Source organism: Equus caballus, chromosome 21, assembly GCF_041296265.1.
Source record: "Equus caballus isolate H_3958 breed thoroughbred chromosome 21, TB-T2T, whole genome shotgun sequence".
NCBI classification, from domain to species: domain Eukaryota; kingdom Metazoa; phylum Chordata; class Mammalia; order Perissodactyla; family Equidae; genus Equus; species Equus caballus.
In genome coordinates, this window is record NC_091704.1 from 16,799,102 (window position 1) to 16,826,966 (window position 27,865).

General features: G+C 61.2%; 3 protein-coding genes across 12 annotated transcripts; 2 read left to right on the top strand and 1 right to left on the bottom strand.

The window, feature by feature from the left end:
- The first annotated feature begins 774 nt into the window (after nucleotides 1–774).
- DDA1 (DET1 and DDB1 associated 1) lies at nucleotides 775–9,971 on the top strand. Its single transcript, XM_003363819.5, has 5 exons — nucleotides 775–984; nucleotides 5,022–5,102; nucleotides 5,285–5,336; nucleotides 6,063–6,124; nucleotides 7,211–9,971. Exons 1-5 carry the CDS (start codon nucleotides 790–792, stop codon nucleotides 7,319–7,321), a joined length of 501 nt encoding a protein of 166 aa, XP_003363867.3. The 5' UTR covers nucleotides 775–789; the 3' UTR covers nucleotides 7,322–9,971.
- Nucleotides 9,898–19,479, bottom strand: ANO8 (anoctamin 8). Of its 9 annotated transcripts, none has more exons than XM_023625393.2 (19): nucleotides 19,182–19,479; nucleotides 18,305–18,415; nucleotides 18,062–18,194; nucleotides 17,741–17,879; nucleotides 17,564–17,660; nucleotides 16,801–16,917; nucleotides 16,563–16,690; nucleotides 16,304–16,465; nucleotides 15,835–15,987; nucleotides 15,605–15,731; nucleotides 15,443–15,498; nucleotides 15,282–15,356; nucleotides 14,952–15,083; nucleotides 13,731–14,537; nucleotides 13,319–13,510; nucleotides 13,070–13,198; nucleotides 12,881–12,991; nucleotides 11,388–12,048; nucleotides 9,898–10,540 (listed from the first exon to the last, which is right to left on the bottom strand). In XM_023625393.2, exons 1-19 carry the CDS (start codon nucleotides 19,285–19,287, stop codon nucleotides 10,188–10,190), a joined length of 3,789 nt encoding a protein of 1,262 aa, XP_023481161.1. In that variant the 5' UTR covers nucleotides 19,288–19,479; the 3' UTR covers nucleotides 9,898–10,187. The 9 variants fall into 9 exon arrangements, with proteins under 9 accessions (XP_023481161.1, XP_070102643.1, XP_070102642.1 ...); XM_070246542.1 differs by having other exon boundaries at nucleotides 16,801–16,920; nucleotides 19,182–19,432; XM_070246541.1 differs by having other exon boundaries at nucleotides 13,070–13,201; nucleotides 16,801–16,920; nucleotides 19,182–19,432.
- A 986-nt stretch (nucleotides 19,480–20,465) lies between these two features.
- GTPBP3 (GTP binding protein 3, mitochondrial) lies at nucleotides 20,466–25,109 on the top strand. 2 transcript variants are annotated; one of them, XM_070246550.1, is made up of 9 exons: nucleotides 20,466–21,089; nucleotides 21,615–21,868; nucleotides 21,982–22,068; nucleotides 22,149–22,351; nucleotides 22,532–22,604; nucleotides 22,696–22,839; nucleotides 23,011–23,176; nucleotides 23,747–24,025; nucleotides 24,208–25,109. In XM_070246550.1, exons 2-9 carry the CDS (start codon nucleotides 21,628–21,630, stop codon nucleotides 24,431–24,433), a joined length of 1,419 nt encoding a protein of 472 aa, XP_070102651.1. In that variant the 5' UTR covers nucleotides 20,466–21,089; nucleotides 21,615–21,627; the 3' UTR covers nucleotides 24,434–25,109. The 2 variants fall into 2 exon arrangements, with proteins under 2 accessions (XP_070102651.1, XP_023481166.1); XM_023625398.2 differs by lacking the exon at nucleotides 20,466–21,089 and adding an exon at nucleotides 21,141–21,281.
- Nucleotides 25,110–27,865: the final 2,756 nt, after the last annotated feature.

Here is a 27,865-nt window from a genome sequence, read left to right on the forward strand (position 1 = left end):
TCCTTTGCTGTGTTGTTGGGATAATAATATTTAGTAGCTTCCACTTAGTAACTTATGGAGTACTTTCTATGTACTGGGTGTCCCGTCTTTGTCCTCACCAGCCTGTCAGCCTGGTAGTGGTGGGGGGACGTGATTTGTCCCTAAGCAGTTTGGACATAGCGGAGTCAGGGCTGGGAGGAGGATTGTGAGGGCTGTGGGAGCCCAGAAGAGGCGCCAAGTCATTGGCTTTGGGAAGAATGCAGGGAAGGCTTTCTGGAGGAGGTGGCAGGGTCTGGGAGGGCCCAAAGGGAGTAGGGATTAGGCAAGGGTCAGGATAAAAAATGGACAAGGGAGGCCAGAGGGGCCCAAAATTAGGGACCGAGGAGGTGGGACTGGATCCTTGAGGCACTGGGGAGCCACGGAGGTGTTTGAACAAGAGAATCTGAGCTGTCGGTTCAAAGATATTTAAGCAGCTGGTGCGGAGCGGTTGAGATATGCCGCAACCTAAGGAAGGCTGGGACCCTGGGGAGGAGGCTGGGGTGTTACGGCGGACCCCGGTCTTCTGGGGCTGCTGTGGGATACCACAGGAAAAAGCGTAGCAAACGCTAGAAAGAGAGGGGATCTGGGGAACCTCCGGAGTTGGGGCCTACAAATCCCAGGAGGCTTCGGGGGGCGGCCTCCGCCCACTTCCGGATTTCGCTTCCCGTCGCTCCTAAGTCCCGGGCGGGGTTTTGCTCTCTCAACTGAACTTGCCCACGAAAGGAGGAGGCGTGACGACCAATGGGCGCGTGACTTAGCCGGATCTGGCCAATGGGGGCGCGCAGAGCCGCATATCCTGAGGGCGGGGCTCGAGGGCGGGCCAATGACGGGAGGGTGACCGTGCCATCAGTGTTGGCTGTGCTGTGGCTGGAAGTTACTGTGCGGCGGCGGCTAAGAGGGCGGCTGTGGTGGCGGCGGCGGCGGCTCAGGCGGTGGCTGAGGCAGCGACGGAGGAAACAGAAGATGGTGAGGGCGGCCGCCGGGCCGGTACTCCCCCTCCGCTCCACAAAATGGCGTCGCGGGCCCACCCACCTCCAGTAATCCCCGAGGCCCCTCACCTCCCTGCTCGGCCCCCTCAGCCCCGACCCCGCCCCTCGCTCTGACCTGTGACCTTCCACCTCGGGACCCTGCTGTGAGCTTCCTGCTGACCCCGCCCTGGCTGCTTCTCCGACCCCTGACCCCATCTAGGTTTCCAGGCCCTGACAACTCATTCATTTCCGGGTCGCGGCTCCCCCGGAAATCGCCTGGGTGGGGATGGGGTCCCCTGAGACCCCCAGCTTAAGCCTCGTCCTCGGCGCCCCGGGCCTGAATTTCTCCACTTCAGGCGGGTTTGGGAGGCCGGCCTGGGCCTCGGGGCGGGGAGGGGGCTTGACATCGTGACATGCGGGGGGGGGAGGCCATTGTCGCCAACGGAAGTGCGACATCGCAGATTGCCCCGGTCCCCGGAGCCCCGAGCCCACCCCCATCATTCTGGGCCCTGACTTGCCCCTAAGAGGGAGCACCCTCGTCTCTCCGATCCCAGGCCCCGTCCCTGCTAAACGGGAGTAGCAGCGGTCCGGACCTCCTAGGGTTGTGACAGTTTAGGCAACTGACGTCGCAAAGGGCTTGTGACAGTGAATGCTCAACAGATGAGCTGGGCGACCCGGGCCAGTGACCTCCTCTCCGTGGTGTCTTCTCATATTGAAGTGGGGATGATGCCACCTGCTTGATGGGAGGTTAAAGTCCCCTCTGGGCGACTTGCTCATCCTGGGATCCGGTCTGGTGGTTCTTTGGGGTTGGATCCCCCCAACTGTGAGTGGACTCAGCCTCGGAGCTGGGCTGAAGCCCCCCCTCCCCTCCCACACTTTGACATCTCCAGGGCTGACGGGGGTGATGGAAGCTTTTGTCAGGGCAAGTCGGAGCCCATTATCCCCAGGCCCAGGGCCCCAGTCCACCACCCACAGTCCTGGGGATATGGGGGGAGGAGCAAAGGAAGGCTTCTTGTCAGGAAGGAGACGAGAAGCGGGGTTCCCAACACGCGGTCCCCAAGCCTGGGTGTTGTCCTTGGTTCCTCGCTGCGTCCTTATCGCCGACACCCAGTGGGTACCAGGGTCCAGCGGGCCCTGCCTTCAGGATACATGCTGAGTCTGGGGTGCTGGCCGTCCTGGTCAGGCACTCTCCTGCCAGGGCCCCCGCTTCCTGGTCTCCTCCCTGCCTCCTGCAGCCAGGGGCAATCTATAATTCATCTGGAAGCAGAGGGAGCTTTAACAGATGGAAATCAGATTTCCCCCTTTTCCAGCTTATAAAACACACCAGGGGCTTCTTGTGGTAACCCCAGCGAAGCCCCAGATCCCCCCTCAGCCCCCAAGGCCCCTGCCCTCCTCCATGACCTCATCTCTACCCTCTTCACCCCTGTCTCTGTGAGGTCCAGCCACACTGGCTTTGCTTTCTCATCCTCACACTCCCAAGTTCCTGCTTCCCCAGGGCCTTTGCACCTGCTGCTCCTTCTCCTTGGGATGCTCTTCCTCCTGTGAGCATCACCTCCTCAGAGGGTCCCTTCCTGACTGTGGGAGGCCCCCACAGCGCTCTTCTCTTGGACACCATTTCTTTTCCTCATCTCACTTTGGTTGGGTCCCTGGTGGGCTGCCTGCACAGGGACTGGCACGCAGATGTTCAGCGTGTGCTTGCTGAGGCAATAGGCAGCTGCTGGGCCCCACTGTGGCAAGGATTTGTGTGGCTGAGGCCAGGGTTCCTCCCCTGTGTCGGAGGCCGTGTGCTCCTGCGTAGCTGCCTGGAGGCCTGGCTGTGCCCTGGCTTCATTCACTTTTTCAGCACAAACGCGTGATGCTGGCAGCTGCCCTCAAGGGCAGGAGCTCCCCACGCAGCTCTTTCCCTGTGTTGTATGGCTGAGACTCGAACAACCCTGGGAGGGCCCCCTAGTAACCCCTGGTTCACAGGGGAGCCAGCCAGGCTGGACAGCCACTTGCCCCAGGTTGCACAGCCAGGATTGAGTGCAGGCCTGGGGCTCTGACCCCTGGTGAGGCCTGCTCTCTGCCCTCAGGGAGGTGCCAGTCCAGCCAGGGAGGCCATTGTATAAACAGACGCCCTCGGGGGGCGGGCGGGGTGCACGCAGGGTGGAGAGAGGGATGGGCTGGGGGTTTGAGTTGGGTGGAGGGGTTTGTGGGTGTTTCCCACATGGAGGAAGGAGGGGCATTCCTGGAGGGTGGCCTGGCCCGGGCTGAGGGAGCATGGCCAGAGGCCAGCAGGGACCAAGCCCACCAGGGCTGTGAAGGGGTTTGAGCAGGGACAGGGACCCCTCACCCTTCGGGTCTCAGCGCCTGCATCACTGCCGGTGGGCGGCCTGCCCTCATCCCCCAGGCCAGCCAGACCTGGGGGATGCCCCGTGTCCTGGGCCCCACTGCACTCTGTTCTCATGGCCTCTTCATGGGCTGTGCGGCTCTTTGATCCACACCCTAGTCTCTGTGCACTGGATGCTCCTGGGGCCAGCCAGTCTGCTGTGGCTCCCCAGAGCCCTGGTGCATGGCATGGGCCTGCCAGCCTTGCTGGATGGATGAGGCTGGCCCTGTGGTCTAGGGCCGAGCTGGGGCAGGGGGCCTGGGACTGGGGAGACAGGTTTGAGGGGTATTGAGCTGGCCCTGGGGCACTAGGTGGGAGCAAGAGGCTTCTTCCCATTCCTGTCTCCCTGGCTTCCCTGTGCTGCCAAGGTCTACCTGGGCCCCACTGAGGTGAGGACACCTGCTCCCTCTCGCCTGCCCTAGGTGGGCGAGCACCTGAACGGCGGCCCGGGTGGACCACCAGTGAAGGGTTAACATAGTCTGTGGGGGCTCTGAGCTCTGGATTTTCAAGTGGGGAAACTGAGGCACCAGCATGTCATATGACAGAAGGGCTTGGCCTCTGAGGGCAAGCAAACCTGGATTTAAATCGGCTTCCTCAGACGAGTGCCATGCAACCTTTCTGCCTCAGTTTCTGTGTCTTTATGATGGGGTGCCACAGGCTTGGGCAGCCCCTGGCTTGGGGCAGGGCATGTGGGGAACCCCACATGGGCCGCACTTCTCCCCAGCTGTCCCACGCCAGGCCTGACGACAGCATCACTCCCTGCTCTGTGGGGAGGTCACTCCCTTCCCAGGCTCTGGGCCTTCATCCCTCCCTGCACACCTCCAGGCTCTCGTGCCTCGGCTTTCCTAGGTGGATGGGGCTCCTGTTGGCCTTTACTCCCCCCATCTTGTGACTGAGGCACCCCCCCCGAGTCAGTCTTCCCCAGCCAGGCCCTTGCCGTCCTCAGCCAGCTGATGCCGGAGCACCCGGGAAAGGCCTTTGGAAGCAGTGGCGCTGGGCATGGCTCCGTGCTGGTCCCAGGCCCCTGCGCCCTGCCCACTTGCCTCCCGCTCCTGCTCGGGCCTCTGGGCCTCTCCCAGGAGGTGTCCTCCCCTCCTGGGGCAGCCGCCGAGCTGACCGCACCCCACACTCATCTTACAGAGGCCTGGCTACTGGTAGAAGCTTGGCGGTGCCATGTCAAGCCAGGATTTCTGTCTTCTCAGAGCTCAGCGGCTTGGTTGGCCCTGGCTCCTGCTTCCAGCCCCCGAGTGTTGTCACCCTGCCCCACGAGCCTCTCCTTCCTGGGTCTCTGTTACAGGTGGCCACACGGACCGAGACAGGGAGTTTAGTGTGTGACCAAGCACAGAGGGTAGGTCTGCAGTCGGACGGCCCGGGTCCCACTCCCTGCCTTGCTGTTGGCTCATGGGGTGACTGAAACAGGTGGCTTGTCCTTTCTGAGCCTCAGTTTCCCTACCTCTTGCCTGCTGCTGGGGCAGCTATGAGGAGCCTGTGGGAGAAGAGGCACCTCCCCCAGCTGGTTACTTTTCTCTGGTTGTGACAGGGTACATGTCAGGTAGTTAGCTCAGGGCGCACCCAGAGAACAGAAGGAAGGACCCTGGCATTGAAGGCGCTCCAGGGGACACGTGCCCGCCACGTGTTTCTCACCTACCCTCTTCCCTGTCTTCTAGGCAGATTTTTTGAAAGGACTGCCTGTCTACAACAAAAGCAATTTTAGTCGATTTCATGCCGACTCCGTGTGCAAAGCGTCGGTGAGTGCGTGTGCGGGGGCTTCGGGGGAGGGCTGTGCATGATGTGTCCCGCCGGAGCAGAGGCACCCCCCCAGGTCTTCGCAAGTCTTCTAGTCTGCAGTGGAGGGGGGCCCAAGTCGAGGGGCAAGGGGACCCCAGGCCTGTTCGCTCTCCTAACACACGCCTTCCCACCCCTCCCGCAGAACCGACGCCCCTCAGTCTACCTGCCCACGCGGGAATACCCGTCAGAACAGAGTAAGTGGCCTCACAGTCTGTCCCACCCGGCTGCCGAAGTGGCCCTGGGGACGCCGCTCAGCCTATGCACGGGGAGGCCCTTGGGAGCAGCAGGAAGCCTGGCTTTCTCCAGGACCTTCCTGCCCCATGCGCTGGCCTCCCTGTCCAGCCCGCAGGGCCCAACCACCCCTCCCATCAAGTCAGGCGCCCCCTGCTGGCTCTGCAGCACAGCCTCAGGGCTGGCAGCCTGGAGAGGGGCCTCCAGGGGCGGGCCCTGCGGGAATGCTGGAGCCACAGAGCTGGGCCTGAGGAGGTTTGCCAGGGTCGCAGTGTCTTGTTTTACCCCTCAGAAAGGATGCCCCCGGACTCTGCCATCCGGGCCCTGTGGCTGCTGGAGGACAGCTGCATGCATCTGTGCCCCCAGGGGGAAGCACACCATGAGGGGGTGCTACATGCTGGGGCTCACTGCCCCTGATGGCAGGGTCCTGCTCAAGGCTGAGAGGTGGTCACCCTGGCCGAGCGGCGGGCTCGGGCCCCTCGTAGTGGCCTTGTGCCTGGGAGGGAAAGTGGTGGGCTTCTGGAAATCTCCCGGGTTGGGGATGCTGACTGGAGTCCCAGGAGGCAGCCAGGACAGAAATGGTCTGGAGGCCAAAGGCCAGCACCCGTCCGGGAGGGGCGGAGCAGGTGGGGGTGGGGCCTGGCCACCTGCAGCCTCTGCCTGCAACTTTGTCTGTGTTTCCTCCTCAGTCATTGTGACAGAAAAAACAAACATCCTTTTGCGCTACCTACATCAGCAATGGGACAAAAAGGTAAAGCATGTGGGTTTCAGGTGGTGCCCAGCAGGGGGCTCTAAGTAGGGGAAAGACATGGGTGGCTGGGAGACCAGGTGTTCCAGTGGGGCCTTGAGGGCCCATAGGAGTTCACCAGGCGATCCAGGAGAGGGAACAGCACTGCCGAGGAGGGATGGCTGTGTGCGGGCCATAGGGCTCTGGTGTTCGGGGACGGGCAAGCCGCACCGAGGCCCAGATCCCTCTGAGGTCTGGCTCCCCGCTGCTAGCAGCGAGCAGGGCCCTGGTGGCAGGTAGATTTCGCCTTACCACCTGGAATCTTTGTTTCGTGGCGAAGTGTATATATGATTAAAAATCCAGGTGACCACAACTAGAAAGACCCACAACTAAAATATACAGCTATGTACTTGGGAGATTTGGGGAGAAAAAGCAGAAAAAAAAAAAAAAGACTGGCAACAGTTGTTAGCTCAGGTGCCAATCTTTAAAAAAAAAAACCCAGGTGACACAAGAGCGGGTAGGTGCAGTAGGAAGTTCTCCCGGAGGCCGTCTTCCCAACACGCAGAGTGTTTTCTTTACCGGAAATCTGTGCCTGTTGTTCCGCATGTAGTTGGTTTGTTTTTTTCCTAACATTGAACATGGGACAGCCACCTGCTCGGGCGAGGTTGGAGGGGGATCCCGTGATGAAGTGCCTGGCCCACCCCCTCACCCTCCCCCGCCCCACAGGCCTTGATTCCCACCACTGGAGAGGTTCCCAAACCGGCCATCTTTTCTCTTCCGTGGCAATGCGTGGGCTTCCCCAGGCGGCTCATGAGAGCCCTTTGCCCTCTGGCCGGTGGGACACTCCTCTGAGTGTTTTGGGCCCCTTGTGCAAGCTGTGGTGACTCCTCGCAGTGCCCAGGGCAGGCTGGCGGCCCCCGGGACTGTGGCTTAGCTGGGCAGGTCTGGGTAGGGGGAGGGGCTGCCCTGCCAGGGGCCCTGGGTCCATCACCCTTCTGCAGGCCCAGCCCTGTGACGCCCTTGGAGCCCCAGGGCCTGGGCTGGTATCAGGATTTCGGGAGCTCACCCAAGGGAAGACTCACAGCCCCTCTCCCGCCCCTCACCCCCCAGAACGCCGCCAAGAAGAGAGACCAGGAACAAGTGGATCTGGAGGGGGAGAGCTCGGCGCCCCCCCGCAAGGTTGCCCGGACCGACAGCCCGGACATGCACGAGGACACTTAAGACTCATGCTCCCCACAGGCGCCTCCTGTCTTGTCTGCTCCTCGCCCGCCCGCTGTGTAAGCGCCCCCGCCTGCCCCGCCAGCCCACACCCCGCCGTCCACACCACTTCCAACCTCATAGGAGCCGATGTATTTATTTTCCTTGAGTTTTTATTTATGCTGTAAAATGTACCAAGTGATGGTTAAAGGGGACGTCAGACCCAGTAGTGTGATGTTGGTAGATGCTTTTTGAAAATAACATTGTTATTTACCTCCCCTGCCCTGCTCCCCCGCCTCCCGCCCCCCAGTCCTCCTCCTCCGGAGAACCAGAGCGTGTCTGCGAGGGTCCAGAGCCGGGCCCTGCTGCAGCCGGCAGGGGAGGGGGCGCTTCTCCCTGCTGCCCCCTGCTGGTCCGGGCCTTAAAGACTTGGCCTTGTCTCACCTTCTACCGGGACCTATTCTGTGCCCAGACCTTGCTCTGAGCGTGCGCCGGGGGAGAAGTCAGCCCTTCTGGATCTTTCTCTTAAGTCATTTTATCATGGACTAGTGCGTGCTCCGTGTCCACCCCAATAAAAGGATCTTTCCTAGTCGACCTTGCGTCTTTGCTCCGTGTGCCTCGGCCCCAGAGGACGGAGCCACTGAAAGTCATCCCGTCATCACCAAGAGGAGCCGAAAGGGGCCCCCACATGCCAGGGCCCTGGGACCAGCTGGATTCTCTCTTGGGCCTGCTGCGGCTGCCTCACTGAGCTCCAAGACCTGCCTGGACCTGCCCTGCTGCCTTACCTGCCAAGGGACCAGGACACCCCTGAGACACAGTCCATGTTGCCAAGGACAGAGCTGTGGTTGATTCCACGTCCAGGACACCAGCGAGCAGGGTGGCATGGTCACCAGCCACTGTGGAGACAGCCCAGTGGCCTGGCCTCACGTGCCCCTGGCTCAGCGAGCAGGCACACGGAGCGCCGTGGAATTCCCTGCCTAGGTGCCGTCAGTTGGCGAGTTCCATGACCACTCACAGGCCACCAGCTGGGCTGGGTTTGGGGCTGAGCTTGGGGACGTAGGGGGCTTTTGGGCTCTGGGCAGAAGGTTAGAGGCCCTGACCAGTGAGCTCGGGGCTGGGGAGAATACCGCTTCTCCCCCACCCCCGCCAGCCCAGCTGGGCCACGGTGTGGAGGCTGAGTGCTGGGCGTGGGGGCTGGGGAGGGCTTGAGCAGTGGGGCTAGAGGAGGTGCCAGGCCGCAGAGGGGCGCCCACCCTGGATTATCACTGTGGAGTGTCCAGCCTGAATCAGGCTGCTTGGGCCTGGGCTGCCCAGCACCTCCCAGGGTGGAAGGTTCCAGTTGGCTGTCCAGCTGTGCCATGGGGCCCAGAGGCTTCGCCTCCCAGCTCTGGGCAGTACCTCCACCTGTGTTCACTCCCTGTGTCACAAGGCAGATGCTTGGGAAATGCAAGCTGGACCGTGGTCGTGCCAGGGTGGGCTGAGTCCCCAGATGCTCTCAGACCGACGTGGAGTCCCCAGCCCCAGAGATCAGTCAGACCTGGGCAGGTGCGTGGTATTGCCATGTGTTAGTGACTGAGAAGATGGAGGCACTTCAGAGGCCACGGGGCAAAGCACGAGCAGGCTGTGCCCTGTCTTTCCTCAAGGCTCACCCAGGCCTCCCCAGCCCCAGCTCCCCCTTGGAGGGGCTGGGTTCCATCTCCCGCCAATGCTGTCCGCGGTGGGGGCGGTGGTCCTGTGGCCGTGGCCTGCCCAGGCCTCCCTATGGTCTCCCCGGAGCAGGCCCCTCAGCCTGCCTCCACCAACCCTGCCTGCTTTTAGGGTCCCCCTCCTCTCCTCACCTGCACACCAAACTCTGCCTTCCCACACCTCTGTGCCTTTGCACAGGCTGCTCTTCTGCCACCAGTGAGCCCCGGCTTCTCTCACAGCCCCCCCAAAGTGCCCTTTCCTCACACTGGCTCCCCTTGGGTTCCCCCAGTGCTGAGGCGGGGCCCACTGGGCTCTGAGCCTTTGGATATGGCCCCGCTCGAAGGTGGGAGAGGCCACCTCCACCCCTGATCACACAGTGAAGAGTCCCAGCGACTCGGTCTGACAGCTGTCCCACAGTGGGGCATCCCAGCCACTCCCCCATGCCACCCCTCAATGCACATCCCCTCAACATGGAGACAAGGGCACCAGATGCCTTCTGATCCTCACACCCGAGTTCTTCCCGTGGCCCCAGCTCCTCAGATGATGGCCCAAGAAGTGGGTGTGCCAGAAAGTGTGGCCGAGAGGACTGCGCGACCCCAACCCTGGCAAGGCCAAGACGCAGGCCCAGTGCCCAAACTGCTGAGTCCTTCCAGCACTTGGAGATTCCTTCCTTTGTCTGGGAGCCTGAAGCCAGGGCCTGAGGCTCTGCAGCTCTTCCCAGGGGCCCTGGGCCTGGAGTCGGCCCCCAAATCTGGGTCATCTCAGAGGCAGCAGTCTGGAGTTTTCCATTTGTGGCCTGGAGACCCACTTCTTAGTGGGAGGGGCCCCTATCCTGGGCCTACCAGGCCCCAAAAGAGCCTGTGCCAACCTGGTCACTGGGCCCCTGGAACCCCTTCCACTGCTCTGTCCTTAGGCACTGTTGAAATAGACTTTATTGCATTTCTGCCGTTTTACAAAAATATGACAAAATAAATTAAAAACAAATAAATAATCGCCTATTCTGTGTGTTTCCTGTTGGTTTTGGGGGTTGCCTTTCGTGTCCCCCATCCTGGTCGAAAGGAAAACGGCAGATCGGGGGCCGCGGCCCCGGCCCTGCCTCGGGAGGGCGGCCGATCCCGGGGCCGTGGCCGAAGCGCGGTGGCCGGCGGCGTCGCCCCGTCGGGGGCTGCTATTGCATACAGAAGAGAAGGCCGGGCGGGCCCAGCTAGTGCCAGCCGCCGGGCCAGCACACGGCCTGGGGGCTGGGGCTGGGGCTGGGCGAGGGCGCCGCGGGCTCGGGGGGCTCGGGGGGTGGCGGCGGGAGGCTGTAGAAGCTAGCGCCCCCCGGCAGGGGCTGGAGGCCGGGCGCGGGCCCGGCGAGGGCACAGGGCGGGCAGTCGGCTGCGGCGGCGGTGGGGGCCTGGCGGGGGGCGGCGCTCTCGCCCCCGCAGCCCCACGGCCCATCCCACTGCCAGCAGCCGGCGGGCGGCGTCGGGGGCCGGGGCAGCGGCGTTGGCGGTGGCGGCGGCGCGGGGCTCCGGCTGCGGCGGGTGCGCGGGGCGGGGGCCAGCGCTGTCCCTGCGGAGGCGAGAGGGGCCGTTCCGGGGGTGCCGCCCCCGCCGCCGGGCCCGCTGGGGACCCTGCCCGCGCTCCCTCCCGGGCTTCCAAGCACATGGAGGGCCTTATTGCTTCTGATCAGTGACAAGGGGTGGGCATCTTTGGGTGCATCCCCTGCCTCTGGGCACTGGGCCCCTCCCCTTCGTGAGGAGAGGACAGTCTGAGGAAGTCCCTCTGACTTCTGATCTATGTCCCTGCTGCTGCAGCTGCCACCTCTTGGGCTCCCTGGGGATGGGCTGCTCGACCCCTGGCTGGGCTTGGGAGGGGCAAGGTGGCAGGTGTGGGGGCCCGCGAGTCTGCTCCACACAAATGTGGTTGCAGCCTGTGGCTGGGCAGCTCAAGCTCCAGGCTGGGGAGGCAGCCGCAGCCCATGCCTCCAAGGAAGGCCTCCTCGAACAGCTGGGCCACGGGGTGGAGACTTGCATAGAGGCCTGGGGTACAGTCCCCCAGAGTGAGCTGAGTGTGGGGTCTTGTGGGGGCAGGAGAGGCTGGGCCAGGTGGGGAAGGGGCCTCCCGCATCTCTCCTGGTACCAGAGCATGGCGGGTTGGGTGCCCTGGAACAGGGGGCTTTGGAATCACTCCCTGGGCTTGAGGAGGGTCAGGCATGGGGCTCCAGGCTCTCCAGGGTCCTGGAGAGACTGGCAGGCTTTGACCAAGAGGCTCCGTGTACCATGTGCCCAGGTCCCCAGCCGGTACCAGAGACCGGACCTCCTCTGCCTCCTTCAACCCCTCTCCCCTGGCCTGGCCACCCCACCCCTACTGCCAAAGCCCAGCCCGGAGTCCCCACCCCCGAGTTAAAGCTTGTGACCTGAGCCTTCCTCTTCAGGCCGGGGGGCGTCTGGCTCCTCAGCCGCAGCCTCGTCCGCCGGCCCACTCCGCTGGGCCCGGCCACTGCCACCTCCAGGGGTCCCATCCAGCCGCGCCTGCCCGCCTGCCCCGTTGGACCCGGCCTCAGCCCGGGCCCCACCGAAGGGGAAGAGCTTGCCAGCGTGGAAGGCCTTGGGTGGCGAGTGACTGCGCTCAGGGTCCCGCCGGGTCTCAGGCGACTTGAGGAACTTGAAGCTGAGGAAGGCTGGCAGGCGGGTGTCACTGCCTGTGGGCGACTGGGCGGGGGGCGGCCGGGCAGCGGGGCCGGCCCCGGCCAGCGAGGCCGTGGCCCCTGACGACAGGAACTTGCCCTGCAGCGGTATGATCTGCTTCAGCTTCATGACGTTGTTGGGTGCCAGCAGGGACCCTGGGCGCTTGGGCCGCTCTGGCCCGTGGCCGCCCGTCCCGCTGCCCTTGGCCTTGGCTGAGGCCTTCTCAGGGGCGGTGGGGTCCAGCCCGGAGCCCTCGGCCCGCGCCTCCTCCCGGCCACTGGCATCGCGTTCCCGCCGGGTGTGATGCTCCGCGTGGCGCTGGCGCTCCTCCTCCTCCCGCCGCCGCCGCTGCTGCTGCTGGTAGCGGTGCTGGGCCTGGCGCTCGTGTCTCTGTGGACACAATGGAGACGTTACGGGGGACTGGGAGGAGGGGCCCAGGCCCACGTGGGTGCTCTATGTGGTGGAGAGCTCTAAATGCTTATTAGGTGCCAGCTGCACACCCAGACCCACACTGGGTCTACGCAGAAGTGGGGAGAGGGCTAAATGCTTATTTGGCGCTAACTGCATCCCTAGACCCACAGCAGTACTGAGAATTGAGATTGGGACGTTTACTGGCCACCACCTCTGTCCCCAGCAGTGTGCCAGGAGAGGGCAAACAAATATTGGGCCTCAGTGGTCCTCTGCTTTCTGCAGAACCTGCGAGAGACAGAGCCGTGACTGGCGCAGAACAGAGTCCACACTGGCCAGTCCCACAGCCAGTAGCCACACGTGGCTTTGTCAGTATCAATTCAAATAATTCAAATAAAAATTCTGTTTCTCAGCTGCACCAGTGCTTGTTGGCCACCTGTAGTGAGAGGCTACACGGACAGCACGGATACAGAACATTCGGTCACCGCGGAGAGCTCCACCGGTCGGCGCCGGTGAACTCCTTGGCCTGCTCTGCAGCTTTCTGAGGAACTCAGCAGAGGCTGGGCTTCTAGGAAGCATGCTGTGTCCCTGGCCCTGAAGGAGACACTGCCGGGAGAGCTGGCGGATGACTGAATGTCGACGAGTGCCAGCCTGGTGCTGGATGCCACCAGGATTCTGGAAGGGACTGGCCTGTTGGAAGCACTAATTATTACCCCGGGCTCTGTGCATCTGCCCTCCTTTGAGGGCTTGGCCGCCAGCCTGGCGACGTGGAGAAGCCCCACTGAGCAACGGAGCCCGGCCCCAGCCTGCGTACCTTGAAGGCCTCCCGACGCTGGTACTCGAGCTTGGCCATCTCCTCGGCCACCCAGCCGGGGATGTCGGGGATGGCCACGTGGATGAGGTACTTGAGGAGCAGAGCGAAGTGCTGAGGCAACAGAGGAGAAGGCTGCAGGCTCTGGGATGCCTGCCCGCTGCCCAGCCCCTGCCCCGCCGCCAGCCCCACCTCTAGCACCACCACGGACACGATGGCCGCCTCAGGGCTGAGCCAGGGGAAGAGGCGCTGCAGCTGCCCGCACTGGCCGATGAGATAGCAGTTGACCACGATTGCCAGCACGCCCATGGCCTCCATCACCTTCTGCGGGGGACACGGGGCTCAGGCGGGCTCCAGCTGCTCTCGGGGGCCTCCTGCTCCTCCCTGGTGCACCCCATCTCCCTCTGGGCCTTGGCTCAGAGCCCTCGGCCCTCCGCACACCTGCCACTGGCCGATGCTCTCCACCCGCTGCCCAAAGGGCCGCTGCAGCCCCGTGCACAGCTTGAGCGCGTCGCTGCGGATCTCGATGAGGTTGTTGACCAGAGCGCACAGCGCAGCCAGCGGGAAGGCAGACGAGAACAGCACAACGTAGCCAAACTGCACAAACATCTCCTGGTAGTCCTGGAACGTGTCCTGCAGGCGGGCACCCCTCAGACCAGGACATCTCCTCCCTGAGACCCCCACCTTCTCTTCAAGCCCACCTCCCCAGATTATCCTGCAGGACCCAGAGCCTCCTCATCCGGGAGGTTCCCAACCGCATCATGAGCCCATTATCGCCCCTAGCGCCCTCCACCCTCAGACTGTGTGCCCGGCCTCTGAGGGCCCTGCCCCCATCCTCAGACGCTCTCCTTACCTCGTACTTCTTCATACAGCTCTCGAGCTCGGCCTGGGTGAGTTGAGGTGAGTATTCCTCCTCGGGTGGGTCGATCCAAGATGCCCGATTCTGCCGCCGCTGCCTCCGGGCTGAGTCACCTGATCCCGGCTCCGGGTCTGCACCCCCGTCTGGCCCTTGGTCACGGCCCTCGCCCCCAGCCCGGCGGAGCAGGATGGCTGGGGGCTCCCGCTCAGGGCTGCCAGGAGCCCCCTCGGCCTCATCATCCTCCTCGGCCAGTGTGAACACACCGGGCTCCAGCCCCTTCTCCACCATCGTGGGGCTCCCCTCCTCCAGGAGGGCCTCTGGGCTTGGGCCAGGCCGGTGCCGCCCAGCCCCCCGTTCAGCAAAGCTGACCTTCTTCAGCCGGAGCCCACAGTCCAGGAGGCTGCCCTCCTCACCCTCCTCTTCCTCCTCCTCCTCGTCGTCTTCTTCCTCCTCCTCCTCCTCCTCCTCCTTGTCCCCCCTCAGCCCGTCCCCCACCTCCCCACCTTCCCCTGCTGGCCGCTGCTCCACCGTAGCCTCCTCTTCCTCCTCGGGGGCCCCACAGCCTCCACCGAGACACCTGCGTCCCATGCCACTGCTGCTGCCACCCCCCTCTTCGGCCTGGGGTTCAAGGCGGCGGGGCGCAGGGCGCCGGAGGCTCAGCAGGCCAAGCAGGGCTCGGGCCAACTCCCAGGCCGCCCGCAGCCCGAGCTCGCCACGGCCCAGCCGCCGGTACAGGTGTGGCTGCAGGACCTCGCGCACGTTCTGGAGGAACTGGCGGGTGATCAGCAGAGTGGCCAGCATCTAGGGGTGGGAAGGGGGTGGAGAGAGGCCACATGGGGGGCAGGCAGGGCTCTGGGCACCCACCCTCCCAGAGCATGTTTCCAGACACTTGCCCTGAACCCAATTCCTGTTTCTGCTTCTTTAGATGTCCCTGGACATGGAGGCCCGCGCCTCAGCATGTCACTCTCACCTGCCACAGAACCACCGCCTGGGCGCCCCTGTGCCTCTCCACCCACCCAGGCTCCAGGCCTCCCTGCTTACAGCGCTGCCTGGAGGCTCAGCTGGGGCCTGGGGCCTTAACGGGTCCCTGCCACCTGCACTCTGTCAGCACAGCCCCAGCCCCTCGGAGCATGCCCCCTCGGCTTGGGGTGAGGCCCCAGCACAGCCCCGCTGCCCACCCCGGCGAGGCCTGGTGGGCTCGCCATCTGCCCGTACTTTGGCCTGGGCCATGAGCAGGAGGCCCCGGAGGGAGAGGAGGAGCAGGCGGAACCGCAGGGCCACGAGCGGGACCAGCACCGCCTGAAGCTGCCGCTCGAGGCTCTGGGACAGGGACAGGACGAGCAGGAGCTGTGGAGGGACCGACGGACAGGTGGACGACAGATAGGGAGGTGACAGGCAGAGAGAGGACGCACGGACGGACAGACGGACAGAGAGGAGAGAAGGATGGAGGAGGGGGGGGAGGGGCTGGAGAGCCCATGGACCCCTTTGGCCAGGTCCGGCCTGCGCTGGCCGCCATGGGGGTGCTGCCTGGGGCGGGGGCCTCACCTCTTTCAGGCGCTCCATGTCCTTGAGGTAGAAACCGATGTAGAATAGGCTCAGGTAGGAGTTGACGAACTGGAACTGCAGCGGCAGGGAGGCGGGCGGTCACTGTCACCCCGGCCCCAGGAGCCCACGCAGCCCCTGCCCGCCTGCTGGCCGCCACTCACCAGGACGACCTTGATGATGAGGTGCTTCTCATAGGCGCTCTCCAGCCGGTAATTCTCTGGAGGCCAAGGGGGCGAGTGAGGGCGCGACCCACATCCCCGCGGGCAGTAGGCACCTCCCCCGGTGCAGGGTGGCGGGCAGCGGGCCCTCCCCTCCGGGCATACCCATGTCGTTCAGCCAGACGGCGAGCTTCTTGTAACCCTCAGCGCTGGCGCTGACCAGCAGGGCCAGCACGACCTTGGGCAGGAAGCGGGCGAGGCGGGGCAGCCCCCGCACACTCAGCACCAGCTCCTGCGGGGCAGGGGTTCGTGGTCACCCGGCAGCAGGGCTCCGCTCGGTGCCGACCTGGGCAGGTGGTCACCAGGTCGGGGCCAGGGCGGGGGCCAGTGGTCACCTGCAGCTCGAAGCAGCCGAGCATGAGCAGGAACACGCAGGCCAGGCAGGTGAGGCACAAGGGGAGGCTCACGAGCAGCTGGAAGAGCAGCCGCTTCCAGGGTGGGTAGTAGAACTCCTCCGCCCGCGTCACGGGGCTGATGCGGCGCACGCCCTGGCGGAAGGCGCCCGGGCCCAGCGTGAGGCCCCAGGGGCTGCCCTGCGCCGCGCAACCTTCCCAACCCTCCGCCCAGATTCCTCCGCCAGCCTTTGCTCTCTCAGCGCCCCGCCTAGGGCACCCTTCCCAGTCCCTCGAATCCAGGGTCCCACCCTCCCCCTCCAGCATGCAGGCCCCCACCTGGCATACCCTTTTGACGCTGCAGCCCTATTTCACGCCTCCCCGTCTGGGCTCCTGCAGTGCCCCTGGCCCAGTGTGTTTTCTGCTTTACCCCATGTTCGGAGTCCTTGGATTCAGGCCCCTCCCGACTGACCCTGAACTGGGGTCGTGGCTCCTCCACAGCTTCCCCGGGTGAGTCCAGCGTCCCCCACTTGTAGGCCAGCTCCGCCCCCCTCCGTTTCCACTCCTCTAAGAACAGCGTTGACCAGACCACGTTGAAGAGGGCAAAGACCACACAGGAGACATCCCGGCTTGTCTGGAGATGGCAGAGGGGGGCGGACCTGTTGGCCAGGCTGGCCCAGGGAGGAGGGTGTCTCGGGTACCGCAACCCCTGCCCGGCCCACGCGCAGCACCTGATCGGCTTCTGTGAATGTATACAGGACAGAGCCAAAAACAGCCGGGTACACCATCGCCGATGTATAGAAGCCCAGCCAGGCGAAGTACATGGCAATCTTCACGCCAAAGTAGTCACAGATCTCGTCTGCCAGGGGGACAGAGGGTCCCGGTGAGCCCTCCCTGCTTCCTGGGACTCCCGCCCCCTGCACCCCCCTCACCACCATCCCCCCCACCCCCGCCCGGCCAGGGCCGCACCTAGAGGCTGGTTTTCACACACAGCCTGCACCCATGACTTCATGAGGCGGTTCAGGATGCGCTGCTCATGGACTGGGAACACCTGCTGGATGATCCCGCGGGCTGCCAGCTCAGGGACTGCTGGGCAATAAGAATGGGTGACCCCTGGCCTCTGCCTGTACCTAGCCTGCCCAGCCCCCCTTGGCTGAAACCCAAGTCACAGCTCGTCACCTGCTCTTAAACCCACAGAGGGTCTCCCAGGGGAGGAATTCTGGGTAGATGGAATATCTGGTTCTTCAGAATTTGGGAGGTGCAGGGGCAGGCAGGGAAGGGTGCAGGAAACCTAGCGGGGGGGGGGGTTCCCTGTGGTGAACCATGTTTTTAAACAAAGCCACTTGGCTTCAGTGTATTGCTCCAAATCCTTAGGAATGGTGCAAAGTTGGTGTCAGAAGGTGAGCTTGTCGCGGCTGATTTCCTGGAGGAGAAACTGAGGCCCAGGGCCGCACCACACAGTACATGGAGTGCTGTCGATGGTCCTGCCCCTGCTTTATCCTAGACCCAGAAAAGGGTTTCTCGTGGACCTGCCTCCCAGGGGATAAGCCCCACCCCTTCGCTAAGGCCACACCCCTTCAGTTTATTGATTAACCTATCTCCAGGCCCCGCCCAACTCTTCACTAGCCTGATAGGTTGGACTTAGACCCTGCCTTCATGCCTTGATAGGCTGTCCTGAGAGCCCCACCCAACTCCCCACATGTGATTGGGGGGTTGGCCCCGCCTCACTCACTGATTGGCTGGTCCTCCAGAAAGCGCACATTGTGCAGAGCCTCGCCCTGCTTGGCTCGCAAGTTCTGCAGCCAGAAGCGGATGATGCTCTGGCGCTCCTGCAGGGGACAGGGCATGAGCACAGGGAGCCGCAGCCCACGTGCTAGGGATGCGCGCTGGGGGCCGGAGGCTGCCACACCTGGGAGGTGAAGAAGCGCATCTCACTCTCCACATTCTCGTAGATGAAGTCCTCCTCGCAAGAGAAGCTGCGGGTGCCCCCACCAAACTCGGCCTTCACTGCCTTGCGCAGACCCAGCTCATCGGCCCCTCGGAGTAGGCTGCAGGAAGGGCAGGGGAGGTGGATCAGTGGGGAGACCCTGGCTCACTATCCTGGAGCTAGGGATAGTGCACCTGGCAGCCGCCTGGGACAAATGCAGGGCGGCCTGACCTTGCAATTAGAGCTCGTAAGGGCGAGGAGCTGGGTGACAGGGTAAGCAAGAAGCCAGGGACAGGGACTCGCCTCTCATACGTGGCGGTGACGAAGAAGGCATAGGCACGCGTGTGGCGGTGGTGGCGGACTTGCACGATGAGCTCGGGGATGCCCACACGGATGTGGTTCAGCAGCCACAGCAGTGTGTGGTCATCAGTTGTGTCTGCCAAGGGCACAGGGACTGATGGCTCTTGCCACAAGTGGTCTGAGGCCTCCTACAGACTCCCACTCTGGGGAGCCCAGTCTGGGCCCTGGGCAGATGGGCACGGGTACCTGGGAAGGTCATCAATACATCGCAGTTCTCCGTGGGCACCGTCTTCATCCACGCTTTGTGGGACACCAGGTATCGACCCGCCTGCAAGAGCCGCTTCCCAAAAAGCTTATCTGGGGGGCAGGCGAGACAGGCCGGGGTCAGGCCACTTGTGGACTCGGACTCCTACCTCCAGTCTGGATCTTTCCAGCCCTCGTCCCTGCTCATACACTCGCCAGGGCTCCTCGGCACTCAGCCTGGCATTCAAGGCGCTGCTAGCTCTGGCTTGGCTTGCTTCCTTCTCTCCATGTCCTTGCACCAGCCAGGCCCTCCCCAGGAATGCCCTTCCCCCAGGTCCTCCCTTACAAATCTTACTCATTCTTGAGGCCCAGCTCCGCCTCCAAAACCACAATCGATGGGGCGCTCACTAACAGCCCTGAGTTCTTCACCACATTATGTCAGCACGTCCTCACAGCTGGGTGTGGTTCTCACCCCATTTCGCAAGTGAGGAAACTGAGGCCCAGAGCGTGTAAGTCACACGCCCAAGGTCACAGAGCCGAGCTGAGATTCGAACCCAGGACCTATGATTCTATATCCTCTGCGGAGAGGCTCTCTCAAGCGCATTCCCGCCCGGCCGAGATCTGGTAGCCCAGGGGGTGACCGGACTCAGCCTCCGGCCTGGGCTCTCGAAGGGGCGTGTCCGTGTCTCTGCGCCGGGACCCCCGCCCGCTGCACGGGCTCCGCCGCGCCCGCCCGGCCGCAGCCGCAGTGCCGGGAGGAGCCGGCCCCTGGTGTGGACTCCAAGCCTGGGACAGCTGACCCCAATCCCCCTCCCCGTCTGGCCGCCGCGCGCACCCCAGGCACCTGCAACCCTGTGCGATGCGGCCGCCGCACACATACCCAGAACTCCGGACGCCGGGGTTGCGGGCTCGCCCTCCGGCGGGGGCCTCTTGCCGCGCTCGCCCTCCAGGGACGTGCCCCCGGCGCCTGAGGTGGCTTCGGCCATGGTGAGGGCAGATCAGGTCAGGGGCTGCGGGCGGCCCGGGCGCCGGGGGGCCGCGGGCTCATGGGGCCGGCGCAGCCGAGGAGAGCGCCGGAGGAGGAGACAAAGGCCGCGCCCGCCCGCCCGCGCCGGCCGCCGTCCCCGCGTGCCCGAGCGCTGCTTCTCGTCCCCGCCCGCGCCAAACCTCGAGTCTCCTCCTCGGCCCCGTGCGCGTCGCTTTTGGGTTCTCGACTCCGCCCGTGTCGTTTTGTGGGTTTCGTTCTCGCCCGCCAACCTTGCTCTCTGGTGCTCGTCCCCGCCCGCACCGAAGGTGCATTCTCCTCCTTGTCCCCGCCCGCGCGGTATTCTGGGTCTCGTCCCCGCCCGCCCCGGGCCTGGATTCTCAGCCTTAGTTTCCCCGTCTACAAAGGTGCGGTGTGGAATCGGAGATGGGCGTGATTTCACTTGGGCAGGACGTGGCAGAGGGCGGGCCTGGTCGGGCGAGATTCCGGGGAGCAATAACTTCAACCACCACAGCAGGGATGCGCAGAAATAACCATAGCAGGTCCTGCCTCAGGACCTTAGCGCATGCAGTTCCGCTGCCTAGGACACTCTTCACGCCTCTTCGTCCAGTTAACCCCCGCATTCTTCAGGGTGTACCTCAGAGAGGACCCGGTAGACTTGCCAAGTTTAGCAAGTAAAAATACAGCTCTCCCAGTTAAGGGTGAATTTCAGATAAACGAATAAATGTTTAGTACCTCTCAAATAATACACGGGACATAGTTATACTAAAACGTTATCCGTTGTTTATCTGAAATTCACATTTAACTAGGCGTCCAGTATTTTGTCTGGCACCCGGACCCTTGACCATCCTGAGTAGCCTCCTCCGTTAGACTGGGAGTCCAGCGAGGGAGGCGCACACAGTAGGCATTTGATGTATACCTGTGACAGCTCCAACAGCTCGGAGACGGCGAACGTCATCGTCCCTTTTACTGATGAAAAAATTGAGCAGGGCGGGCATAGAGGGATTAAAACTCTAGTCTGTCCGACCGATTTTTCCCAAAGTGCAGGTGCGCCGCCCGCCCGCTCCGTCCAAGAGCCAGAGAATCGGCCGTGCGAAAGCGCCCCCGGAGACCCGCCCAGCCGGTGCCTGGAATTCCATCCTCAGCGCGTTTTTCCGCGCCCCTGCGCTGTCCTGGCTTAACCCGAAAGTCATCTCCGAGGCTGCCCTGCCTGGGTTTCGGGAAGCCGGACACAGAGCGGACACTCAGCTCTGCACGACCAGGCCGGCGCCATGGAAGCCCAGAAGGGAGAGAGGGCTGTGCGGGAGTTCCAGGAAGGCTTCCTGGTGGAGGGGACCTTGGAGCTAGACCCTGAGGATGAATTTGTCAAGTCAAGGGTATCCGAGGCCAAGGGAGAGGCCGGAGGGAAAGGTGGGGAGTGGCGAGAAGCTGGAGAGTTCCGGGAAAACGAGTAGAAATCCCAGAAGTTTGGACAAGATTTTTCCAGGGCCAGTGCGTGGGTTCCCCAGAACCCAGCCCTCCCGGCCCCTGAGACGCTCTTGTGTCGCCTAAGGCTACGGAGTGGCCAGATGGAAATAACGGGACTCGAACCCGTATCTTGTTGTAATTCCCACGGCCTTGAGGCAAGCCCTGTCCTTCCACCCGTCATTTCCGGTGTCTCGGATTTCCCCGCCGCTCTAGGATCCTAAAAACTCGGTCTAATGTTTCCGGGGGAGCGCCATTTCGTTGCACCCCGCCGCGTGCAGCCCCCTGTTTCTTTTCCTGCACCAGCCAATAGAAACGAAGATCATCGGTGGGTGGGCGGTACGTCTCCTAAGGGGCCCAATGGTAGTCGAGAATCACTGAGTGCTTTACCAGTCACGCCGCAGGGTGGGCGGGGCCTCCTGCCCGGCCTTGAAGCTTCCCAGGCAGGGCGGTCGGGCGGGTCGCTGGTTGTGAATCCATGTGGCGGGGACTGTGGACCCTGGTAACCCGGGCGGCACATGGGCCTCGCAGGTGAGGCGACCCGGGGAAAGGGGTGTGAGGGCGTGGGGCGCTGCTTGGGCCCCAAACTCTCCCTGGGACCTGGGGGCCCATTTCCCTGCGGCCGAACCGCCTTTGTTTTCTTCCAAGTCCCAATCTGTCCATCCCCGTGCCACAGAGCCCACATCTGGGTCAACTTCTGCTCTCAGAGACCTCAATCTGGGCACCCTCCCGCCTCAGCCCCTCCAATCTGTCCCTGCCCCCGCCGCAGTGCCTCCACTTGGGGCATCTCCCGACCGGCGAGCCCTCGATCCACCTGCTCCTGCCGCAGATCATCCCAGATGCATTGACTCTCCTCCTCTCCAGTCCCAGATCGTGCATGCGCCAGGCAAGCGGCGCCCCGGCCCCCGGCTCCGGGGCCACCATCTTCGCGCTGAGCTCCGGCCAAGGCCGGTGTGGCATCGCAGTGATTCGGACCAGCGGCCCCGCCAGCGGCCACGCCCTCCGGAGCCTCACGGCGCCCCGGGACGTACCCCCGCCCCGCAGCGCCTGCCTGCGGCTGCTCAGCGACCCCCGCACTGGGGAGCCGTTGGACCGCGCGCTGGTGCTCTGGTTTCCAGGTGAGGGACTCCAGATCTCGAACCTACTGTAGCCCCCATGACCCAGTTTACCCACTCCAGGCGTTTGCCCAGGCTGTATCCTCCTCCTGACTCCCCTCTCCTCGCCTCACGAGGTCCCCAGAGTTTCACTGGTGAGGACTGCGCAGAGTTCCACGTGCATGGAGGCCCGGCCGTGGTGAGTGGTGTCCTGCAGGCCCTGGGTGAGTCTGCAGCCTTGGGTGCTATCTGCCAGCGGCCTGCGTGAGGGCAAGGGAGCTCAGTACCCGCGACCTTCCCTCAGGCAGTGTGCCAGGGCTGCGGCCGGCCGAGGCAGGCGAGTTCACCAGGCGGGCGTTCGCCCACGGGAAGCTGAGTCTGACCGAGGTGGAAGGGCTGGCGGATCTGATCCATGCGGAAACCGAGGCTCAGCGGCGGCAAGCCCTGAGGCAGCTGGACGGGGAGCTGGGCCACCTCTGCCGCAGCTGGGCCGAGACCCTCACTAAGGCAAGTCCTCTATTTGCCGGTTCTTTGCCTCAGAGCCCCCCGCCCCCTTCCATCCCCTGCCTGGGAGCCTGTTGTCTGTAAGCCGCCAATCTGGCCCGTTAGTTTGGGCTGGATCTGGGCAAATTGGCAGGTCGGGTGTGGGTTCCTGGGTGATCACACTACCTACTTCCCGTCCCCCAGGCTCTGGCCCATGTGGAGGCCTATATCGACTTTGGTGAGGATGACAATCTGGAGGAGGGAGTCCTGGAGCGAGGTGGGTCCGCCTGGGGTGCGGGGTTGGGACACCTGGCATCTCAGCTCCCAGAAGCCCCCTCACTCCCTCCCTCTGCTTCCTCCACCCACAGCTGACAGCGAAGTGCGGGAGCTGGAGGTGGCACTGGGCGCACACCTTCGAGATGCCAGGCGCGGACAGAGGCTCCGCTCAGGGGCGCACGTAGTGGTTGCGGGACCCCCCAACGCCGGCAAGAGCAGCCTGGTGAACTTACTCAGTGCGTGGGAGGTGGGCAGGGGCGGGGCCAGGAGCTGGGGAGCTGTCATTCCGGTGTAAGGAAGGGGCCAGGGAGGACGCAAGCTCAGTCTGGCGCTGGGCGGGGGAGGGAGAGCTTGAGGGAGGGGCTGTCTCACTCCTGCACCCTCATTCTCTGACCCTCTCCCCCCAGGCCGGAAACCTGTTTCCATTGTGTCCCCTGAGCCAGGGACCACCCGCGACGTGCTGGAGACCCCTGTGGACCTGGCCGGGTTCCCAGCACTGCTGAGCGACACGGCGGGCTTGCGGGAGGGCGTGGGGCCCGTGGAGCAGGAGGGTGTGCGGCGCGCCCGTGAGAGGTGGGCTGGCAGGTGGAAAACGGGGCCTTTCCTCTGTTGTTTTCCTCTGTTGCATTTATTTTTCTTTCTTCCTGAATCAGAAAAGGCTGCTAAGCTCCCTTAACCATGGGGACTCCGTGATTTGGGGAGGGCAGCCCTTGGAGTTCGGCCTCTGCCTCGCCCCTCGCTTTCCGCCCCGCCCCTCGCTCTCCATCCCGCCCCCCCCGAGTCTGCCCCGCCCCTTGCTCTCCACCCCCGCCCCCCGAGTCTGCCCCGCCCCTCGCTCTCCGCCCCGCCCCTCGCTCTCCGCCCCGCCCCAGGTCTGCCCCGCCCCTTGCTCTCCACCCCGCCCCCCGAGACTGCCCCGCCCCTCGCTCTCCGCCCCGCCCCCCGAGTCTGCCCCGCCCCTCGCTCTCCGCCCTGCCCCTTGCTCTCCGCCCCACCGGGTCTGCCCCGCCCCTTGCTCTCCGCCCCGCCCCCGGGTCTGCCCCGCCCCTCGCTCTCCGCCCCGCCCGATGCCCTCAATTGCTCACCTCCCCGGGCTCTGCTCAGTGGGTTCTCCCGCTCACCTGGTTCTCCCTTCCTTCCCAGACTGGAGCAGGCTGACCTCATTCTGGCTGTGCTGGACGCCTCTGACTTGGCCTCTCCGTACAGCTGCAACTTCCTGGACACGGTTGTCACCCCTGCGGGAGCCCAGAGCCCCAACGGGAGCAGCCAGCGCCTCCTGCTGGTCCTGAACAAGTCAGACCTGCTGCTCCCGGGGGGCCCAGAGCCCAGTCCTGACGTGCCCCCTCACTTGCTGCTGTCCTGCCTGACCGGGGAGGGGCTGGATGGCCTCTTGGAGGCGCTGAGGAAGGAGCTGGCTGAAGTGTGAGCCCCCCTCTCGCCCGTCCCACAGCCTCCCTTCACCCAGGTTCAAGCGGGGGCTGAGCCCCTGGCTTTGGGCGCATGACTGCCCCGCAGGCTCAGTTTATATCTGCAAAATGGGTACGGATCACCTCCCTTCGAATAGTAGTTGTGAAGTTGGAAAAAGACGGTCTTTTTCCTTCCAGATGCGGGGACCCGGCCACAGGCCCACCGCTGCTGACGCGCGCAAGGCACCAGCATCACCTCCAGAGCTGCCTGGACGCCCTCGGCCTCTACAAGCAGGCGAAAGACCTGGCTCTGGCGGCCGAGGCGCTGCGGGTCGCCCGGGGGCACCTGACCCGTCTCACCGGTGGAGGGGGCACCGAGGAGATCCTGGACCTCATCTTCCGGGACTTCTGCGTGGGAAAATAAGGGGATTGGCGAAGCTCGGACCCAGGCTGGGTGGACGCCCGGAGGCTGTGAGACATCTGAGAACAGCTTAGGCCAAGTGGACTCTCATCCCCTGGGGGAAGAACTTGACCCCAAACGGTGAAGCCCCTGTTGTTGGCCAGATGCGGCTGGGGGCGACTTGTTGGGCGCGCAGGTCCAGGAGTAGGACTGAAGGAAGTCTCTCTGGGCACCTGATGCTGGGGAAGTAGGAGTAGAGGGTTGGGACGAAGCTCGGAGGGTCTCAGGGTTTTTGTTTCATGACTTTAAATTTTGCAAGTACCCAAGGAATGTGAAAAACTCAGGTGATCTGGAAATGTTTAAACCTCCCCTGGGTTTGACCTTCCCTGGGGTCATGGCTTAACTTGTGTCCTTCCAGAACTTTCTCTGTGTGTTTGTATTCTTGTGGCTGCACCTGTAAAATATGTTTTGTCTTGCATTTTATACATAAATTGTGTTTTACTTTTTATTATATTGAGGTCAGAATAGTTTATAGCATTGTTTATGTTTTAGTTGTACATTATTATTTGTCAGTCACCATATATATGTGTCCCTTTAACCCTTATGCCTACCTCCCAACCCCCTTCCCCTCTGGTAACCACTGATCTCTTCTCTTTCTGTTAGTTTTATCTTCCACATATGAATGAAATCATACAGTGTTTGTCTTGCTTTGTTTGGCTTATTTTGCTTAACATAATATCCTCGAGGTCCATCTATGTTGTTGCAAATGGGACAATTTTGTCCTTTTTTCTTGCTGAGTAGTATTCCGTTGTATAAATATCCCACATCTTTATCCATTCATCTGTCGATGGGCACTTGGGTTGCTTCCAAGTGTCAGCTATTGTGAACAGTGCTGCCGTGAACATGGGGTGGCGGAGATCTTTCTGCATTAGTGTTTGCATGTTCTTTGGATAAATACCCAGTAGTGGGATAGTCATATGGTATTTCTATTTTTAATGTTTTGAGGAATCTCCATACTGTTTTCCATAGTGGCTGCACGTGTTTGCATTCCCAGCAGCGCTGTGAGAGGGTTCCCTTTTCTCCACACCCTCTGCAACATTTGTTGTTTTCTGTCTTGCTGATTATAGCCATTCTGATGGGTGTAAGGTGATGTCTTAGTATACTTTTGATTTGCATTTCCCGATGATTAGCGATGTTGAACATCTTTTCATGTGCCTGTTGGCCATCTATATATCTTTGGAAAAATGTCTGTTCATATCCTCTGCCTAGTTTTTGATTAAGTTGTTTGGTTTTTGTTGTTGAGCTGTGTGAGTTCTTTATATATTCTGGAGATTAACCCCTTGTCCGATATATGATTTACTCTCCCAGTTGGTGGGTTGTCTTTCCTTTTGATCTTGATTTTCTTCGCCTTTCAGAAGCCCTTTAGTCTCACGAAGTCCCACCTGTTTATTTTTTCTTTGGTTTCCCTTGTCCGAGTAGACATGATATTTGAAAAGATCCTTCTAAGACGAACGTCAAAGAGTGTACTGCCTGTATTTCCTTCTAGGAGTTTTATGGTTTCACGTCTTACCTTCAAGTCTTTGATCCCTTTTGAGTCTATGTTTGTGTTTGGTGAAAGATAATGGTCTACTTTCATTCTTTTGCCTGTGGCTGTCCAGTTTTCCCAGCACCATTTATTTGAGACTTTCTTTTCTCCATTGTATGTTCTCAGCTCCTTTGTCGAAGATTAGCTCTCCACAGATGTGTGGTTTTATTTCTGGGCTTTCAGTTCTGTTCCATTGATCTGTGCCCCTATTTTTGTGCCAGTACCATGCTGTTTTGATCACTGTAGCTTTGTAGTATGTTTTGAAGTCAGGGATTGTGCTGGCTCCAGCTTCGTTCTTTTTTCTCAGGATTGCTTTAGCAATTTGGGGTCTTTTGTTGCCGCATATGAATTGTAGGATTCTTTGTTCTATTTCCTTGAAGAATGTCATTGAGATTCTGATAGGGATTTCGTTGAATCTGTAGATTGCTTTAGGTAGTATGGACATTTTAACTATGTTTATACTTCCAACAATGTGCATGGCATATCTTTCCATTTCTTTATGTCATCATCAGTTTCTTTCAATAGAGTCTTATACTTTTCAGTGTATAGATATTTCACCTCCTTGGTTACATTTATTCCTAGATATTTTATTCTTTTTGTCACGATTGTAAATAGATTGTATTCTTGAGTTCTCTTTCTGCTAGTTTGTTGTTAGAGTATAGAAATGCAACTGATTTTTTTTTTTAAGGATTGGCATCTGAGCTAACAACTGATGCCAATCTTTTTTTTTTTTTTTTTCTGCTTTATCTCCCCAAACCCCGCCGTACACAGTTGTATATCTTAGTTGCACGTCCTTCTAGTTGTGGGATGTGGGACGCCGCCTCAACGTAGCCTGACGAGCAGAGCCATGTCCGCGCCTAGAATCCGAACCCTGGGCCGCCGCAGCGGAGCGTGTGAACTTAACCACTCGGCCATGGAGCCGGCCCCGCAACTGATTTTTGTATGTTGATTTTGTACCCTGCAACTTTACTGTAGTTGTTGATTATTTCTAATAGTTTTCCAATGGATTCTTGAGGGTTTTTGATATATAAGATCATGTCATCTGAAAACAGTAAGAGTTTCACTTCTTCACTCCCTATTTGGATTTCTTTTATTCCTTTTTCTTGCCTAATTGCTCTGGCCAAAACCTCCAATACTGTGTTGAACAGAAGTGGTGAGAGTGGGCACCCTTGTCTTGTTTCTGTTCTCAGAGGGATGGCGTTCAGTTTTTCCCCATTGAGAATGATATTGGCTGTGGGTTTGTCGTATATGGCCTTTATTATGTTGAGGTGATTTCCTTCTATCCCCATTTTACTGAAAGTTTTTATCATAAGTGGATGTTGGATCTTGTCGAATGCTTTCTCTGCATCTGTTGAGATGATCATGTGGTTTTTGTTTCTCATTTTGTTAATGTAGTGAATCACGTTGATTGACTTGCGGATGTTGAGCCATCCCTGTGTCCCTGGTATAAATCCCACTTGATCGTGGTGTGTAATCTTTTTAATGTATTGCTGTATTCGGGTTGCCACTATTTTGTTGAGGGTTTTTGCGTCTATGTTCATCAGCGATATTGGCCTGTAGTTTTCCTTCTTTGTGTTGTCCTTGCCTGGCTTTGGGATCAGGGTGATGTTGGTCTCATAGAATGTGTTAGGTAGTGTTCCATCTTCTTCAACTTTCTGGAATAGTTTGAGGAGGATAGGTAGTAAATCTTCATTGAATCTTTGGTAGAATTCTCCAGAGAAGCCATCTGGTGCTGGACTTTTGTTTTGGGAGGTTTTGATGACTGTTTCAATCTCTTTACTTGTGATTGTTCTGTTCAGATTCTCTATTTCTTCTTGATTCAGTTTTGGGAGGTTGTGTGAATCTAAGAATTTATTCATTTCACCTAGATT

Bases quoted from the DNA above. Each gene is read 5' to 3' on its own strand.
- GTPBP3 (XM_023625398.2), top strand. From the start codon at position 21,229: ATGTGGCGGGGACTGTGGACCCTGGTAACCCGGGCGGCACATGGGCCT. The intron at 22,352-22,531 runs GCAAGTCCTCTA...CCCGTCCCCCAG, and splicing joins GGGCCGAGACCCTCACTAAG to GCTCTGGCCCATGTGGAGGC. The intron at 22,605-22,695 runs GTGGGTCCGCCT...CTCCACCCACAG, and splicing joins GGAGGGAGTCCTGGAGCGAG to CTGACAGCGAAGTGCGGGAG.
- ANO8 (XM_070246541.1), bottom strand. From the start codon at position 19,287: ATGGCCGAAGCCACCTCAGGCGCCGGGGGCACGTCCCTGGAGGGCGAG. The intron at 17,880-18,061 runs GCGAGTCCCTGT...CCCTTCCTGCAG, and splicing joins GTCACCGCCACGTATGAGAG to CCTACTCCGAGGGGCCGATG. The intron at 13,202-13,318 runs GTGTGCGGAGGG...TGTCCCCCGCAG, and splicing joins AGAGCATCGGCCAGTGGCAG to AAGGTGATGGAGGCCATGGG.
- DDA1 (XM_003363819.5), top strand. From the start codon at position 790: ATGGGGGCGCGCAGAGCCGCATATCCTGAGGGCGGGGCTCGAGGGCGG. The intron at 985-5,021 runs GTGAGGGCGGCC...CCTGTCTTCTAG, and splicing joins GACGGAGGAAACAGAAGATG to GCAGATTTTTTGAAAGGACT. The intron at 5,103-5,284 runs GTGAGTGCGTGT...CCCCTCCCGCAG, and splicing joins ACTCCGTGTGCAAAGCGTCG to AACCGACGCCCCTCAGTCTA.